This window comes from Toxoplasma gondii, chromosome X (genome assembly GCF_000006565.2).
Source record: "Toxoplasma gondii ME49 chromosome X, whole genome shotgun sequence".
NCBI classification, from domain to species: Eukaryota; Apicomplexa; class Conoidasida; order Eucoccidiorida; family Sarcocystidae; genus Toxoplasma; species Toxoplasma gondii.
Genome location: NC_031478.1, coordinates 1,810,833 through 1,828,261, shown reverse-complemented (window position 1 = coordinate 1,828,261; position 17,429 = coordinate 1,810,833). Strand labels below are relative to the sequence as shown.

The following is a 17,429-nucleotide window of genomic DNA, read 5'->3' as shown; positions in this document are numbered from 1 at the left end:
GTCCACGAGAACGCAGCAGGGACATGTCCCAGTCCCCCTCAGTTGCCTATGCGTAATCGAATTATACATACATATCCATCTGCACCCAAAAATATATACACAAATGTGTAGGAAAATATGTATACAAGTATGAGTTTAGGTGTGCATTCTCTTAGGGCGTTTCGCTGTGGGGAAGATATGAAAAGGAGCAGAAGAGGTTCTTTTCATTGCATACAGAACTGCACGTCTTCAGTTGTCCCCTGCTGAACACTGCCTGGTCGTTTGTCTGAAGCGTTCCGAGTTTTCTCGAGGTAAATCGAAATTTCTCGGCCGCGACTCCCCGAAAGTCCTCACATTCGCTGTACCGCAGAATCAGCTTTCGGGAGCTTAGCGAAAGCTGAAATGGGGAAGGGGGGCATGGAAAAAGCTTCAGTTCCAGACAGGAGCAGAGCACTCGGAAGGCATCGTTCTCCCTCAATCACCGCGAAGGGAGGCCGACAGAGACCATTCTGTGGATGGAAGCCTCAAGCTAATTCCGAAAAAAAAGAAGAGGTGACAAGCGATGTGTGCATGTAGATAGACGTCAATATGCACACATCAGAAATATGTGAATATATATATATATATATCCATACAGATCATCGAATACGTATATATATATATATATTTGTATAATAGGTATTTATATATGTATAATAGATATATATATATATATATGTATATTGGGTATTTATATATGTATAATATATATATATATATATATATTGGGTATTTATATGTATATATGAATATACATGCGCGTGGCAGAGTGTCTCAGCCTGCAGAGGGCCTTTGAGTGTTTGTGGGTCTCCGGCTGAAGTCGCCTAAAGAAAGTTTTTCCACGCAGAGACTTGTGGCGTCCGTGGGCCGAGAGGGTCGTTGACGTCGTCTGCCTTTTTTTTTCTGCGATGGTTCGCGCCTCGAACCTCTCGTTTCGCGAGAAGAAGAACAGAAGGTGAGAAAGAGCGAAAAAAAGCGGAGTTTCCGAGATGCGTCGCCGCTTCGAAAAGTCGCGGCGGGTGTGCAAAACGCCTTCCGGGGGGCCAGTTCGCTTTCTGTTGGGTCGAACAAGCTAGTCAGTGAACTTGCGGCAGACCTTCCTTTGCCTTTTCTGCTTCTTTGTCCTCCGCTTTCGCGCTCTTCTTTTCCACTTTCATCTGGTCGGGATCCATTTTTTTATTTTCGGAGACGCGCTGGCGAAGGCGAGACGCGCGCAAGGGGAGGCGACACAAGATATTGCCTCTCGGCCCGGCACTGCTGAACGCGGCCGGCAGAGAATTGGACGCGACTCACCGAGCAGAAAATGCCCCAGACAAGTCAGGTTTCTGCGGTCTGTTTTTGACACACGAGGAGTTTCTACACCTCCACAGTTTTCTCGAGAAACAGCGCCTTTTTTGCAGCGTCTGTCGCGCTTCATTTCGCCTCGTCCGTCTCTCCCTGTCTCCAGTCCGCCGTTCACCCGTCCAGTCTTTGTCCTCTCCGTTCCTCGTGGATGCTTGCCGTCCTTGTACCTCTCTCCCGTACCTTCCTTTCAAGGACATATGTGGAGACTCATCAATTCTCGCGACGTCTTTCCGATCTGCCTGCTTCTCTTCAGCGCTTCCTATACTCTCTAGAACGCTCTGGCGGCTGTAAACCTGTTCGCGCCGCGAGGACGCGCAGCGTCTGCTGGCGAATGCTGCCAGATCTTCTTCACTGCGTCTCCACGCAACTCAAGATGCGATTCGTCCAGGTTTCTCGTCTCTCTCCCTCGCCCTGCGGCCTCCTCTCTCTCTCTCTCCTGTACCTTGTCTTCTCTCTTCGCTGCGCCGCCGCTTCTTCTCCTCGCTTCGCCGGCGACTCCTTCGGAATCGCCTGGGTCTCGGACGTGCATCTCGATCCTCTGTACTCCCCCGTTGCTCACATCGAAGACTGGTGTCGACCGTCCTCTTCTCGATCGTCTTCTGCGCTTCTCTCCCCTTCTTCCTTGGACTCCGGAGCCGCGTCGAGACAGAAGGCGGACGCGGAGCAGTCGTCGAACTCGACGTCCGGCGGTGAAAGTCGTTCGAGAGACCAAGATGACGCCAAGGGAGCGGAGGCGAATTCGCGCGATTCCCGAGCGCAGAGCGCCGAGACGCTGAGTCCTCTCCGAGGGTGGCGAGGCGCAGAAACGAACCCAAATATAGGCCGAGCTGGGTGCGACTCCTCGCCGCTCCTCTTCCGCTTGCTGCTTGACAGCGTAGAGCGAGAAATACGAAGACGCAAGTCGAAAGACGAGAAGGCAACGAAGCCTCAGACGTCCAAGGAGTTGGCGGAGATGCCCGAGCCGAAGACTGAGGCAGAAAAGACCGGTGGCGCCCAGCAGAGAGAATTGTCCGACGCCGAGGAGGACGAACGGCGAAGCACAGACTGGGGACAAGAGCGAGAAGAAGAACGCCTTCGGAATACTCCCATAGAGGCTGTGCTTTTCAGTGGCGACTTCGCTGCACACTACGACGACTCCGAATCCCAAAAACGGTAAAGACTCCGATGACTTCTTCTCGATCTCACGAGCATACACACACACACACGTACAGAGACGCATACAGATGTTTTTATGTTTACAAAGAGCTGTTCAACAAAAACGCCTTGATCTACGTCCACATCTGAACTGATAGATGGAGGTATATCTCGACCGCCGTTACATAGCTATATATCCATATATATATTTATATATATTTATTTATATAAATGCATATAAATACGTACATATATATATATATATGTATGTATATGTATATATATATATATGTATATATTTGTGTGAATATGTGTAGCATATGTACGCTTTAAGTATGCGCTTTGTTTTCTTGTGCCCGAGTTCACATTCTCTGTTTCTTCGTATTTCCTCGTTTCCTGCCGAGACAGTTCGTTTTTCGTTTCGCTTCGGCACAGCCTCGCTCCCCCAGTGCAGCGCCGTGGGCTTCTCCTCTTCACCGGAGTTCTGCCTCTGGCTGGCTCCCATTTTGTTTTCCGGATTGCTCTTCTGTTTCGAGTTATCAGCATGGCTGCTATCAAGATGGCCGCACAGGCTGTCCTCTCTCGATTTGCTCCTGCTTCTCCCTCTTCTTCTTCTATGCCTTCCGCGCGTTTGCGAAGGGTGTCGGCTTCGGCAGATTCGGGAGAACATCGGGCAGAAGCAGAGGCGCGGAGCGGGGAGAGGGGAAAACATCAGGCGAGCGACGGAGACAGGGATGAAGGAAACAGGGATGAAGGAGACAGGGACGAAGGATACAGAGAAGAGGGACTCGCAGCAGGCGCAGCGGACTCTGCCGGCGACCGGAGAGCGAGAGAGACAGGCACTGCAGCTTCGGCGACGCCTGTGCAAGTTATTTTTGTGGTCGGAAATAACGACCTGCCTCGCGACTATCACATTCCAGAGACGCTGAACAAGTGGAGCGTCGCTCTCTATAAACTCTGGCGACCGATCTTGCCCGGCGACCCGCAGACTAAAGAGGTGCGCGACGCTCATTTCCACTCGCGAAAAACGATACCTCGCGTACTTCCAGCAACAACAAACCTGATCCTGTCAAGAAACTTCTCGTTCAATTATATATATATATATATACATATATCGTTCAATTATATATATATATATATATGTAGACTGATAGATATTAACGGATACGTGTGTCTACAAAGATACCTGTGTATCCATGGACGTAGATACACGCTTACAGATATCTCTGTGTCTATATATATATATAGGTAGCTGTATGTGTATATGAGTATATGTGAATATATGTATATATATATATATGTATATATGTGTATATATATGTATATATTTATATATGTAAATTATGTGTATGCAGACTCACATGTCTGTATGTGGTGTGTGGGACTCGCGTTTGGGTCTTTTTCAGACCTTTGAGCGGGGACTTTTTTACCGAACGCGCCTGGCGACGCGGCCGTCGGTTCGCGTTTTGTGTCTCAACACAGTGTTCTACGCGCGTATGGCGCGGGAGCGAGAGAAAGGAGAAGAAGATCTTGTTGCGGAGTCCGACCCTGGTGAGACGAACCGACTGCCGAGGAACTTGAAGCCTAAGCAGCTGCTACTCCGTTTCTGAAAAGTTTTTCGAGAAACGCAGCACTCAGTTGCAGCAGGTCTGTGGTTTGTACATGCGTGACGCTGAAAAGGCCGTCGTCGTCGGGTGTTCAAGCGCGCTGTGCCGCCGATTCCACCCTGCGAGGTCGATGCGGATTCAGAGCTTTCTGTGCATCTCTCTTTCTTTCTCGCCTTCCCCATGTCGGAGACAAACGTCTGCTCAACGAAAGAGTCCGCAAACAGCTGCGTCCCTCACCTCTCCTGTGACTCACGCTCGGACCGGCCGCAGCCTGCGGCGTACACCGATGAGACACTCTCGTATGGTAGATCGGCGGTCTGAAGTAGGCTCTGCAGTCTGTCCTGCTGCAGCAGCCGTCGCGACTACGGTTCGCGCGTTCCTCTCGATGGTGCAGGAACGAGTCTGGAAGTGGAAGTTCTCTCGTTCGCTCTCTTCGGCGTTTGCGTCTGCAGCTGGGCAGTTTGCGTGGATGGCGAGAGAGCTGCAGGACGCTCGCGAGCTTCAGGAACAGGTTCGTTTGTCGACGCTTTTTCCGCTTCGCCTCGGTCTCGCTCTGGAGACTGCATGCACGGGCAGAGTCCGGCAGACTTTGAGCTCTGTTTATTCCAGAAGCTCGCGGCTGTTCAGACGGGATGGCAGAGGGAGGGAAGACCAGTAGGGTGCTTGTGTGTGTGTGCCTTCTCGAAGTGTAGCGAAGAGCTGGAACTGGAAGCCGGCGTCGGCCAGGAAGAGCTGCGCCGTCAGAGAGCGACTGTCGCATCCAGTGAAATGCGCGAGCCAGTTGGCATTCCCAGTTGACGTTTTGCAGCTTCTGTGAGAAAGATACGCACTGGTAAATCCCCATCCGCAGACACACAGCGCGCGCATGCAACGCCCGCTACATTTGCAACTCAGCGGCCAACGCGTATGGTTGCTCTCGAGTCTGCTGGCGCAGGCTGTCGCCGCGGCACTCTTCACCGTGGTTCTCTGCCTTCTCTGCCTTCTCTGTCTCCACATGTTGCCTTCGCGCCTGTCTCGCTGTCATGCGCGACGCCGCTTGCCGGTCTCGCGGGATTCTCTCCTGGCAGGTTCTGCTGGTCGGACATGTTCCTCCCGGCGTCTCCGTCCACTTTCGCGGTCAACTGGAACATGTACAGCAGTGGAGAGACGCGTACCTCGACAGGTGGGCGACCTGAAACGCAGCAGAATCGCGACAACGAGCCAGACGCACTGACGCACGCGACTGCCGAAAAGGCGACGCTGAAGAGGACGCTCGGATCTTCGGTGCCTCTCGCCCCGGAGTGCCCTCGGTCCTGTGTCGCTCACATACAAAAAGCCACACACCTACAAACACAAATATACATACACATATACATACATATACATATACATACATATACATATACATACATATACATATACCTACATATACATATACATATACATACATATACATATACATACATATACACATACATACATATACATATACATACATATACATATACATACATATACATATACATACACATACATATACCTACATATACATATACATATACATATACCTACATATACATATACATACATATACATATACATATATATATATATATATATTGATAAGTTTATATCGAAGTATATATTCAAGCATATATTTAAGTATATATTCAAGCATGTATTGAAGTATATATTCAAGCATATATTCAAGCATATATTTAAGTATATATTTAAGTATATATTTAAGCATATATTTAAGCATATATTTAAGCATATATTTAAGTGTACATTTAAGTATATATTTAAGTATATATTCAAGCATATATTCAAGCATATATTTAAGTATATATTTAAGTATATATTTAAGTATATATTCAAGATATATTCAAGCATATATTTAAGTATATATTTAAGTATATATATATATATATATATATATGTATATATGACTGCACATGTGGGTGCAAAGACATGTGTGTAGATGGTCTCGACGTTGTGGTTTTCCTCCGTTCGCGCGTCCTCTTGGAGGATCCGAAGCATGGTGAACGTCAGGTTTTCATGCAGCGGGTGCTTTGAGATGTTTGCAAAGTGGAAGAAGTTTCGACAGTTCGACCTCGTTGTCCCCAGGCTCGTTTTCTTCTTTTCCAGGTACAGGTCGCTCGTTCTCAACTACTCGGATGTTATCGTCGCCCACCTCTACGGCCATGTACATGCTGATACGCTTCGCGTTATCTCTCCTGATTTTCACCCTGCCTCTGCTTCGCTCTCTTCTCTCGCTTCTCTCTCTTCTTCCCCTGCGTCCAGCGACTTGGCGAGTCTCTGCCGAGTGTCGCGGGGCGTCGCCGAGCGCGTACAGCCGCTGCTGACTGCGCCGGCGGTTTCGCCAGTCCACGGAAACAATCCTGCGTGGAAAATCTTGTTTTTTTCGGACTCGCCTCTCGAAGCAGCAAAGTCTCCCGCGCTTCCGCGTTCCCCCGTGTGTCTCCTGGACTACACTCAGCTGTATCTCCCGCTCTACGGCTTCATTCCGCGTCCAGTCACAGGTGCGTCTGCAGCAGGCCTCGCTGAGACGAGCTTGGCGACGCCCGCGGCTTCTGCGGCTTCTGCGTCTTCTGCGGCTTCTGCGTCTTCTGCGGACGGTCCTGCGAATCGCGCAGCGCTTCGTCGCGAGACGTCGGCAGAGTATCCGTTCCTCGAAGAATACACCTTCTCGTCGACCTACGGCTTGCCGTGTGTCTCCGGCCCCACGGTGGCGAGGCTGTCGCAGATTCTTGCTGTGTCACCCTTCGTCTTCGGCCTTTACTCTTGGCATTCCGAGTCGGGAGGGAGAGAGGTGACGAATCGCCTCCGCGTCTGTGAAGGCGTCGTCTCCACGCGCAGCGAATATCTGCGCTGCCTACGAGAACTCACACAGCTGTAAAGACCCAGCGCTTGTGTTCAGGCCGCAGCCGAGACACAGCGGCAGCGCGACGAAGCGCGTCGGCGGTCTCCTGCGACTATCCAGTAGAAACCAACGCGACAGACAGGCACAATTGCGAATGCGGCTTTCTGAACGAAACGGCGCAGAGAGACACTGAGACAGACACTTGCGAGAATGGTTCGATTTTTTTTTAATTCGGAAGGGTGTGGAACTGTATGTATGTGTGTACATTTAGAGAGATCAAGATGCATGAGGGAACGCATTTGTACATGCAAGTATACAGGTCGACGGGTGAAGTCCACTGTCGAAAGGCGAATGGACTTGTACAAGTATCTATATATCTAAATCTGCCTATCGATATCTGTATGTAAACAGGAGTTTGTTCAGAATGTAAAAACGGGGGTACACCTCTGTAGAGATGCATGCACAGGACGAAGCGCCGCAGAGGTCTCGCTGGCGGCCCGCATGCGTTCGCGGCTGAGCGTTGCCTTTTGCGCGCTTTGACTTTGGAACAGTCGCGGCAATTTACGCAGCTTCTTTTGCAGAGTCAGCGTGCACTCCGAAGCCCATGCGTCTGCATGTCCACACGAAAAACGCCGCGCGTTGCTCTGTGGAGAGTCGAGGTCTCGATGCCTCCAGCTTCATCGGTCTCCACCCAGAGAGAAGCGGAGACAGAAACTTTTTAAGTTATTGAAGGGATGACACACGAAGCACACAGGGACAGGCCGAGGAAAAAACAGCGAATGAGAGGAAGACAACAGGAGCGGGGAAGTTTTTTGGCTGGACGCGACGAGAGGCGATGGAGAGGCAAAGGGCATCGCTGAACCATCAAAAAGGATGGCCGGTCGAAAAAACAATTGATTTCCCTGTCTCGTCTCTGTGGCGTCGTGCACAGCCAGAGAGACTCGAGGAGAGGCTTTTTCTTCTCTTCTTCTGTAAAGCAGTCTGTTCAACTTCGCGTTCTGTTTAACATGAGGTAGTATCCTCTCAATGAAGAACAAAATCCCCTGAATTTCAGAGACAGTGTGATGCCTCGAAGCCGCTGCCTGCAGAGAGGGTGTGCAAGCCTGACAGGTTGGGAGTGAACAAAGCATCCTTTTTAAGTTCCTGGTTCGCTTGACTTTTCGCCTTTTCATCTGGCGGTCTTCTTGTACACGGTAGTCTCCGTCTCAAAACTCGGGAGGTCCCCTCTGAGTTGCGGGTACAGCACTGTGTCTTCCGATTCACCATCGACAGTGCCGGATCGCAAACGCGTATAGCACAGAGAAATGCTGAAAAGCGTCCACTCAGCAGGTCGGTGTTGTTCTGCAGCTGTGCGAACAGCGACAAAACGGTATCTCCTGGACGCGATGATAACAAAAAGTCTAACGAAGCACCGCGACTGGATGGAACTATGTTTGCGGCCGAAGAATGGGCCAGTCAATACCATTCAGGTTCGATACAGGTCGATTGCCTTAAGTCAAGCTACATAGCTTCATTCATAATACGGTGACGCAAGTATCGTGCAGACACTCAGCAAAATCTAGGGCAACTCTCATCCACCATCTCCCTGAGCGGTGAACCTGATTTCTGACGGAAAGGATGTTGCTGTGTAGAGGACCGGAGAGACGTCGACAGAGACTGAACTTTGACGGCGCACAGAATCGACGTGGAGCTCTAACCTTTTGCCTACATGGCATTACCGAGTTTCGAGCGAAGAGGTGTGCCTGCTGTGCAAGTGACTCCTGAAGAGTGTCAATAGGGGGAAACGGTGAAGTCGTTTCAGAGGCATTTCACCTCAAACAGCGAGCGAGCCTGCGTCCGATCTTCTCTTCTTTCAACGTACGTAAGAGCCAGAAGGCTGAAGCCTTCGAACCCCACACGCAGTCGAGACGCGAGAAGGCGAAGGAAGAGGCGAGCGACAAGAGGCTTAAAACCGAGTCGTGGAATGGATTTTCGTCAGCTTTGCGAACTGCTCGAGACGCTGTGCGCCGAGACAAAAAAGTACCGATGGCGTGGAGAAAAATCGAAAAGAAAAAAGAAAAAGGGCAACTCCCAAAGATCCTGGCATCCATCGTGCTCGAAAGACATGTTCGTCCATACGACTGCATGCGCGCATGCAAGTTCGTCAGCGAAAAAAGACTGAAGGCGCCGCTGCGGGCGCCGCGACGCCACAGGGCGTTCGCCATCGCCTGTGAAGAGTCAACAGAGTTTACCTCGCGTGGAAATCCCAAACGCATCGGCGGGTGCCGATAGGTGAACACAAGTCAGACAAAGCTCGTTTACACGAACGCTGAATCCAGCTGTAGCCTGTGGAGCAGGGAGTGCAGACTGCAGTTGTCTCTGACAGGCGTAATGCATGCGAAAGTCCCAAACTTGGAACAGAAAAACTGCATGCACCTCTGCGCTTCACTCGCGCTTCTCTTTGGCCGATAGCTCACTCGAGGACGCCTGCTCGGTACAGAAAACGAAGAAAAGGAGTTTTTGCTCCAGGCTCCAATCCTCGAAGGCGACGCTTGAGAACGCGTTAAAATCGATGCATTCATGCAGCAGGCTTGCTGGCCGCTGGTGCAGCTCGCGCAAAGACAACTGGGCAAGTCCGCCTCGAGAGTCGAAGGCAAAGAAAGAAGCGCACAGAGTGACTCTTCTCGCTCTTGCTCACGAGAACACAAGACAAGGCACCAGGCACCGCCCGCGCTGGCCCTCGGCCTGATGCATTAAACGCAGAGAGAATACCAGAGAAAACAAAGGAAAATAGCGAGACGGACCCACCCAATTCACCGCAACGACAGAGAGATAAAAGAGAAGCGAGAGTTCGACTCCAGAGAGAGAAAAAGAGACTTGGCTCACGCGACAGAACACCAGCAAGAAACGAGCATACACTCGCCTCGAGGTGAAAGACATGCTCACGAGAGTGGAAGCAAACATTTCCACCCCTGGAAAAACAGGATTGCCTATTAGAAGAGGAACTGCATGTTTTTTTGACTTCTCAACAACGTTTCCAAAAGAGGAAACTTTGAGTAAATGAAGGAGTCACTGATTTGATAGAACTGGAAAAAATGAATGCCATTCGAATTATGAATTCCAATGAGGTAAATGCATGCACTCGCGCTTGTTTTCTTTGACGTCACGACAGAGCTCTCGACGTCGCCGCCGGCATATCGAACTACAAAGCGAACGTCGAGGAACTCAAAACGCTTCACTTCCACCTGCGTTTCTAGAGACAAGAAAACGTTTACCTCTCCCCATTCTCCTCGACCTTTTTCTCTTACTTTCAAGTAGTCGTCTCCCCCTCCTGAATGCGGCGACGCTTGAGCTGAGAGTCTCCAACGTCGCCTCCGAGAACTTCCTTCGCTCTCTCTCGCTTCTCTTGGCCCTCAGCAGCTGTCACCCCCACAGACAACGCCTCAGAAGAAGACAACGAAGAAGAAGACAACGAAGAAGACGACGACGAAGAAGACAACGAAGAAGACGACGACGAAGAAGACGACGAAGAAGATGACAAAGAAGAAGAAGCAAGAGGGGCGATGGGACTGGCAGCTGGTTTCTGTTTGAGGACGTAGGCAGGCAACTGCGAGCGCCTGAGGTGCTTGACGCGCAGCTGAATCTGGCCGTCGAGCTGGGCGCGTTCCTGCGAAAAATGAAAAAAGGAAAAAAGGAAAAGCAAGAGAGAACCTGACGCATCATCCAACACACCACATATGGGTCTTCGACCTATACATATATATATATATATATATTTATATGTATGTATATATGTCTGCGTGTGCATGTGTATATGTATATATCTGTATATGTATCTATACGTGGAGGGATGAAACAGTTGTCTAGAGACAAGCGCAGGAAGCTGAAGCATATGAACGTCTGCATGACGAAGACGCTTCTTGTTCGCAGGTTGAAACGAGTTTTTGTCTCCGGTATGGCACCCACTGGCCATTGGTTGATCAGGTCGACGAACTCCTGCAGGACACAAGCACAGGCAGCAGACGCAGGGTGAGACACCGTGGAAGCTCCCAGAGACGACTGGGCGGCGAAGCGAACGGCGTTCGCGAGAGAAGCACCGCCCAGAGCCAGGTTCGCGTTGCTTCCAGGTGGAGGGATACGACAAAGGAATGCGCGAAAAACCAAACAGTCAAACGTTCAAGAAAAACAGCGCGACACCAAGAAATACCCCCCTCTCTCTCTAGCGAGACTTCAACGCAGAACACAGCAGGTGATCTACACCATTCAACGCCATGCATAAATACGCGCATACATGCATACCTATAAATATATACATATACATATATATATATATATATTCATGCATATATACATGTCTGTGATGTACATATATCTGTATCAGGCTGATTCATATATACATATAAATATATATATATATACACATAAATATACGACCCGTTCTGTGTTTTATGCACGTAGAAGTCGCGGAAAGACGAAACCGCCGATAGACGAGGGAGGAATGTTTCCCCAGCAAATCGACGTACCCCAGCTGCCGGCCGCAGGTCGATGACGCACGGCTGCTGAGCAAAGTTGAGGGCAACGAGCATCGACGAAGCGCACTCCCAACCAGGTTCCTGAACAGAAAAATCGATGCATCCAATAGAAATCCATGCCTCCTCACACAAACAGTCATCTACGAGACACATGCACATATATATACATATACATACATATATATATACATATGTCTGTTACAGATAAAAATAATGTAAATATGCATCTTCAAGGACATATATATATATATATATACATATGTCTGTTACAGATAAAAATAATATAAATATGCATCTTCAAGGACATATGTATATATATATATATATATGTATATGTCTGTTACAGATAAAAATAATGTAAATATGCATCTTCAAGGACATATACATACATATATATATATACATATGTCTGTTACAGATAAAAATAATATAAATATGCATCTTCAAGGACATATACATACATATATATATATGTATATGTCTGTTACAGATAAAAATAATGTAAATATGCATCTTCAAGGACATATACATACATATATATATATGTATATGTCTGTTACAGATAAAAATAATGTAAATATGCATCTTCAAGGACATATACATACATATATATATATGTATATGTCTGTTACAGATAAAAATAATGTAAATATGCATCTTCAAGGACATATACATACATATATATATATGTATATGTATATATGTATATATGTATATGGAGGGATGTGTGTGTTTCTCCGCGTTTCCGAGGAGCAGATTCACGTATCGAATGGAACTCGCAATCGACGCGGCGTCCGAGAATTGAGACATGACCTGGAGTCGACCTTTGCGTCTGCCTGCGTCTGAAGGTGATGCGCGTTTGTCGACTTCCTTCTGCGTTTTCTGTTGTTTGAATCGAAGCGAAGGCTTGCCTGGAAGGAGAAGGTGCAGGGAATCGGCCGCACAGTCATCGCAGCTTCGAACTTGGGTGTGCTCCCGCCCTGATTGAAAGGAGGACCTGCGGCGAGGCGTTCCAGCTGTCGCACCAAGAAGCGAACCTTCGACTCGACCCAGCCTAGCCATTTGCGGTGGACCTGGAAGACGGAGAAGAAAAACAGAACGCGAGACACAACGCAGCTGTGGGGAGAGACGTACGGAGGGCGTCGAGGCATGTGTGGGGCGCGAGAGGGCATGCAGAGAAAAGCGTCGTTGAACGACCAAAAAAAGAAAAACGACAACCTCGAAGGGCAACGACGACCCGCAGAAGTCGCCCGTGGCTGCACTGAACTGCGCCGACCAGCCAGAGAGAGGACAGGAGACGCGACAGACAAACGAGAGAGAACGAGAGAAGACCAAGAAGCAGAAAGAGGAAAAGAGATAGATAGATAGATAAATAGAGATAGATAGATATAGATAGATAGATATAGATAGATAGAGATAGATAGATAGATATAGATAGATATAGATAGATAGATAGAGATAGACAGATAGATAGAGATAGATAGATAGAGATAGATAGAGATAGATAGATAGAGATAGATAGATAGAGATAGATAGAGATAGATAGATAGAGATAGATAGATAGAGATAGATAGAGATAGATAGAGATAGATAGATAGAGATAGATAGAGATAGATAGAGATAGATAGATAGAGATAGATAGAGATAGATAGAGATAGATAGAGATAGATAGATAGAGATAGATAGATAGAGATAGATAGATAGATAGAGATAGATAGATAGATAGAGAAGGAGAGATAGATAGATATAGATAGATAGATAGATAGATATAGATAGAGATAGATAGATAGATAGATAGAGAAGGAGAGATAGAGAAGGAGAGGGAGAACCAGCAAGAGCAGAAGAAAAGGTGAAGATGAGAGACCTTCGTACCGTTTCATTTTGTGCGAAGACTTGCAGTTCGAGGAAATGTTTGAAGGAGGTGAAGTCGAGAGGCTTCAAGACCAAATGCAGCGCCTCGGTCCACGAAATTTCCTTCTTCTTATCCCAGATATCGAAAATCCGCTTCGCGTTTGCAAACTCCTCAGTGATCACGCGCTTCGTCGACAAGCTCACATTGTGCGTACTGTTCATCGACGGAAAGGCTGGGGTGATGATAGGAAGCAAATGGTGTCGATCCTGAACAGAAAAAAACGCTGCATGCACGAGAAGGCTCCACGCCCACCCAGGCAAGCAAATCTGTAGACGCAGGTGACTCGACCTGCATCCCTCTCTCTCACCATAGTCGGCAAGCCGTCTGCGGAGACGTAGACTGTAAAAAGACATGTACGCATGCGCCTCCGTGCACATCTGCATTCTGGAACATCCAGATCCGCAAAGACGCGCCCACCTCGCCGTCTTCTCTCTTTCTCTCCGTTCCCTCGCACCGATGCTCTTCCCTTCTTCTTTTGTCCTCTTCGCTGCTTCTTCTTTTGTCCTCTTCGCTGCTTCTGCTTTTGTCCTCTTCGTTGTTTCTTCTTTTGTCCTCTTCGCTGTTTCTTTTTGTCTCCTTCGTCTCTCCTTCGTCTCTCCGTCTCTCTCCGTCTCTCTCCGTCTGCTTGTTGCCATCCCTTTGTTCGAGTCGCTGTTCTGTCTTGCGTTCTGCGTTTCATTCTCTGTTTCCTCAAGCGCTTGCGCACTGTCTGCCTGTCTCCACGAGCTACCTGCAGATTGACTTTGGGATTCCAGACTTTGAAGTTGGCGAGACCATCGGCAGAGTGTTCCTTGATTCTGCAGAGGAGGACGGGACTGTTGCGCCAGTTCCAGATGCTGTACACGGTGAAGAATCTGTGAACCAGTTGGCTGGGCGCGAAGTTTGGGTACAGCTGGCAACATCTCGCGACGAGGATCGCCCAGCTGACGCCGCCGAGGTAGCCAAGTACATTGCTGTAGATGCCGCGAGCCTTCGCCCAGTGCTTGACGAAGCGCAGAGTGACTTTGAACGTTTCTTTATTCGGAACGAGCTTCAGAATGAGGTCGGCGACGCGCGACCCATTCACACTTCGCGCAGTCTTCTCGTCGACGTGCCGTAGGACCAGGTCGTTCTCGAGCGAGTTCCAGGAGCTGGGGATCACAGGCAGCGGCAGCCGCGCAAAGAGGAGGTCGATCTCCACTCCGTCAAAGCTGAACTTGAGCACCGGCGTGTATGCGTCTGGAACGGGTGTGAGCTTCGAGACGCGCGCGTCTTGCTGGAGCTTCGCGTAGAGAATCTTGAAGAACGCGTCTCGAGAGACATGTCGCGGCGTCACACACAACGTATCGATGTCGCTGCCGGGAGTGACTACGCCCAGGCGGTAGCTGCCGAAGGTGAAGATCTTTCCCCCAGCCTGTCGCGCTTCCTGTTCGTCCAGGCCTTGCTCCATGCCGACTTCGACGACCCAGTCGACGACGATACGGTTCAACTCGTTCAAGACGCGCTCGCGCTGCAGATTCCCCGCCGCCGTCTCGTACAGATTCAGCGCTCGCAACACACTGATCAACTCGTTGCTCCGGTGGAGGTCCCCCTCCTGCGGAAGCTTGACGTTCACCGGATTCGTCACTCCAAACGCGTACGGACGCGTCTGCGTGATGACCGGCGCGTCGCCCATCGCACGCAGCCATAGCGAACTGCGAGACACCTCCCCGGCTCCCTGGCCAGAAGAAGAGAGAGAAGAAGAAGAAGAGAGAGAAGAAGAAGAGAGACAGGAAGAAGAAGAAGAGAGAGAAGAAGAGAGAGAAGAAGAAGAAGAGAGAGAAGAAGAAGAAGAAGAGAGAGAAGAAGAAGAAGAAGAAGAAGAAGAAGAAGAGAGAGAAGAAGAAGAAGAGAGAGAAGAAGAAAAAGAAGAGAGAGAAGAAGAAGAGAGAGAAGAAGAAGAGAGAGAAGAAGAAGAGAGAGAAGAAGAAGAAGAGAGAGAGGAAGAAGAAGAAAAAGAGAGAGAAGAAGAAGAAGAGAGAGAAGAAGAAGAGAGAGAAGAAGAAGAGAGAGAAGAAGAAGAGAGAGAAGAAGAAGAGAGAGAAAAAGAAGAGAGAGAAGAAGAAGAAGAAGAGAGAGAAGAAGAAAAAGAGAGAGAAGAAGAAGAGAGAGAAGAAGACGGAGAAGGCTTTCGCGAATCAGTGCCGGGAGAAGAGAGAGGAGCAGGAGGAGACGGACGACGCGTCGTGGAGGACTCTGAGGAGGTGTGAGAGGCAGAAGAAGCAGAGAGAGGATGAATGGACGCAACTGTCTTCTCCAGCATTGTGCCGAACTCGAGAACGAAGGACTTCTGCGGTTCGGGAGAGAACGTTCGAGAAGCAGGACGGAGCAGACGCGCAACTGCCAACGGGCAGGCGAGGTGCAGCGAAGAACAGAGAGGCAGACAGGCTGAACTCCGAACTCGAGGCGGAAAAGACAGGCAGGCGCAGCTCGAGGTCTCTCTCTCCAGCCAGCTCGAGAAGAAGAAACACAATGCCGCACGAGAAGCGAGGGGACGAGACCAGACCGAGAGCAAGAAGCAGCGACAACGAGGAGCAAGGCGAGAAAAACAAGGAACTCTTTCGCTTGAGACACTGGTCTTGTGAAAGAAGTTCGTGCTCCCCGCAGGCTCGCAGAAGGGAGAAAAGCCTCAGACGTCTACGACTCAGTCTGGGCGGATCGAGGAGAGCGAAGTTAGACGGCGCGAAGACCGAGGCTCTGGCTCTGAGAATCACCGCCGTCCGTGGAGACCTCCCGCGAGGAGAGACGCTGTGCGCGAGACGCATGCAGCGGAAGCAAAGCAAATTCTCCGAGGAGACCAAGACGCATCGCTTTCCCGCTGGGAGGGGAGTCGAGCAGACCGAGACAGCGAGAGAGGCAGTGTGGAAGACAACGCTTTAACTCAGACAGGGAGACAGGCAGGAGGGGGCGGCGAACACAGAAAGAACCGACGGAGAGGAACAGGGAGGAAAAGGAAGAGAACGAGAAGGACCGGAGGAAAGAGAGAAAGAAAAAAAGAAGAGAAAGGAACTGGCTGGGAGAGAGAGAGAGCGAGGCGAGACAGCGAGGTGAGCGAGCGAGGTGAGCGAGCGAGGCGAGAGAGCGAGGCGAGAGAGCGAGGCGAGACCGCAGCTTCCGAAGACAGAGTAGGAGGGAGAGCGCGTCTGCAGATTTGAGCCGAAAGCCAGTCTCCAGACGAGAGGAGGTTCCTTCTTCAAGCGGAAGGCATTTTCTGTGAGCAGCGGAAGAAAACAAACTCCTCGCTCCTCGACGCGCAGGGCAAAAGTACTCTTTCTCCGCGGGTGCACCGGGGGAAGGACGGCGGAGCGCAAGAGACAGGACGGAGACGCAGAAACACAGGGGCACAGCGGAGACGAAATAGAAGAGGAGAAACGCAAAAAGAGCCAGAAGGAAAGGCAGCGAGTTCGACGACAGAGCCTGTCTTTCAGAGCAGGCGCGGAGGCAAAGAAGAGGCAAAGCAAACGTCCGGAACGCGATTCTGGCAAACAGACGCGGAAAGAGCGGTTCGCCTTCGCCGCCGCCGTCTTTTCTCGGTGTCCTTGGCCGAACTCAGTCGCTGTCCGAGTCTCGATCTCTCTTCAGTTGGTAAACCGAGGGGAGAAGAAAAGCTGAAAACGCGTCTGCAAGACGGTACGCGCTTGCAGGCGTACATGCGTAAAGTATGCGAGAGTGTCGTCGTGCATGCGCGACTTTGAATTTCCTCGCTGCGAGAGGTGAGAGAAGGAAGTAAAAAACTGGACGCGTCAAGACAAGAAGAAAAAGTCGTGATGCTTGTGCCATTAGACATCTGGGCCGCCTTTCTTTCCTCTCCATCCCAGCCTCGCTGCACACTCGTTCTACCTTCTTCTCACATGCACAAACTTCGGTGTATGTGTGTATAAATATATAAATATATAAATAAACAAAAATAAATATAAATAAATATAAATAAATATAAATATATAAACAAATATAGAAATATGTAAATATATAAATATGTGTATAGGCGAAATTGGAGACTCGCGATCTGTGTGAGCGTACGT

At 49.5% G+C, this 17,429-nt stretch overlaps 2 protein-coding genes across 2 annotated transcripts; one reads left to right on the top strand and one right to left on the bottom strand.

Annotated features, from left to right (window-relative positions):
* The first annotated feature begins 1,119 nt into the window (after positions 1–1,119).
* On the top strand, positions 1,120–8,241 carry TGME49_226072 (Ser/Thr phosphatase family protein). Its single transcript, XM_018780126.1, has 6 exons — positions 1,120–2,514; positions 3,136–3,493; positions 3,903–4,047; positions 4,556–4,614; positions 5,171–5,265; positions 6,231–8,241. Exons 1-6 carry the CDS (start codon positions 1,511–1,513, stop codon positions 7,000–7,002), a joined length of 2,433 nt encoding a protein of 810 aa, XP_018636021.1. The 5' UTR covers positions 1,120–1,510; the 3' UTR covers positions 7,003–8,241.
* Positions 8,242–8,896: 655 nt separating this feature from the next.
* Positions 8,897–16,942, bottom strand: TGME49_226080 (polyA polymerase). Its single transcript, XM_002366230.2, has 7 exons — positions 14,120–16,942; positions 13,350–13,595; positions 12,389–12,550; positions 11,469–11,558; positions 10,912–10,941; positions 10,254–10,612; positions 8,897–9,690 (listed from the first exon to the last, which is right to left on the bottom strand). The coding sequence occupies exons 1-6, from the start codon at positions 15,668–15,670 to the stop codon at positions 10,256–10,258; spliced, it is 2,436 nt and encodes an 811-aa protein (XP_002366271.1). The 5' UTR covers positions 15,671–16,942; the 3' UTR covers positions 8,897–9,690; positions 10,254–10,255.
* Between the last annotated feature and the right edge of the window lie 487 nt (positions 16,943–17,429).

What these genes read in the sequence shown, in the direction of transcription:
- TGME49_226080 (XM_002366230.2), bottom strand. Translation starts at nt 15,670, where the DNA reads ATGCTGGAGAAGACAGTTGCGTCCATTCATCCTCTCTCTGCTTCTTCT. An exon ending in ATCCCAAAGTCAATCTGCAG is followed by an intron (nt 13,596 to 14,119) that starts GTAGCTCGTGGA and finishes TTTTCTGTTCAG; the next exon opens with GATCGACACCATTTGCTTCC. An exon ending in TCTTCGCACAAAATGAAACG is followed by an intron (nt 12,551 to 13,349) that starts GTACGAAGGTCT and finishes TCCGTCTTCCAG; the next exon opens with GTCCACCGCAAATGGCTAGG.
- TGME49_226072 (XM_018780126.1), top strand. Translation starts at nt 1,511, where the DNA reads ATGCTTGCCGTCCTTGTACCTCTCTCCCGTACCTTCCTTTCAAGGACA. An exon ending in GCGACCCGCAGACTAAAGAG is followed by an intron (nt 3,494 to 3,902) that starts GTGCGCGACGCT and finishes GGTCTTTTTCAG; the next exon opens with ACCTTTGAGCGGGGACTTTT. An exon ending in CTCGCGAGCTTCAGGAACAG is followed by an intron (nt 4,615 to 5,170) that starts GTTCGTTTGTCG and finishes CTCTCCTGGCAG; the next exon opens with GTTCTGCTGGTCGGACATGT.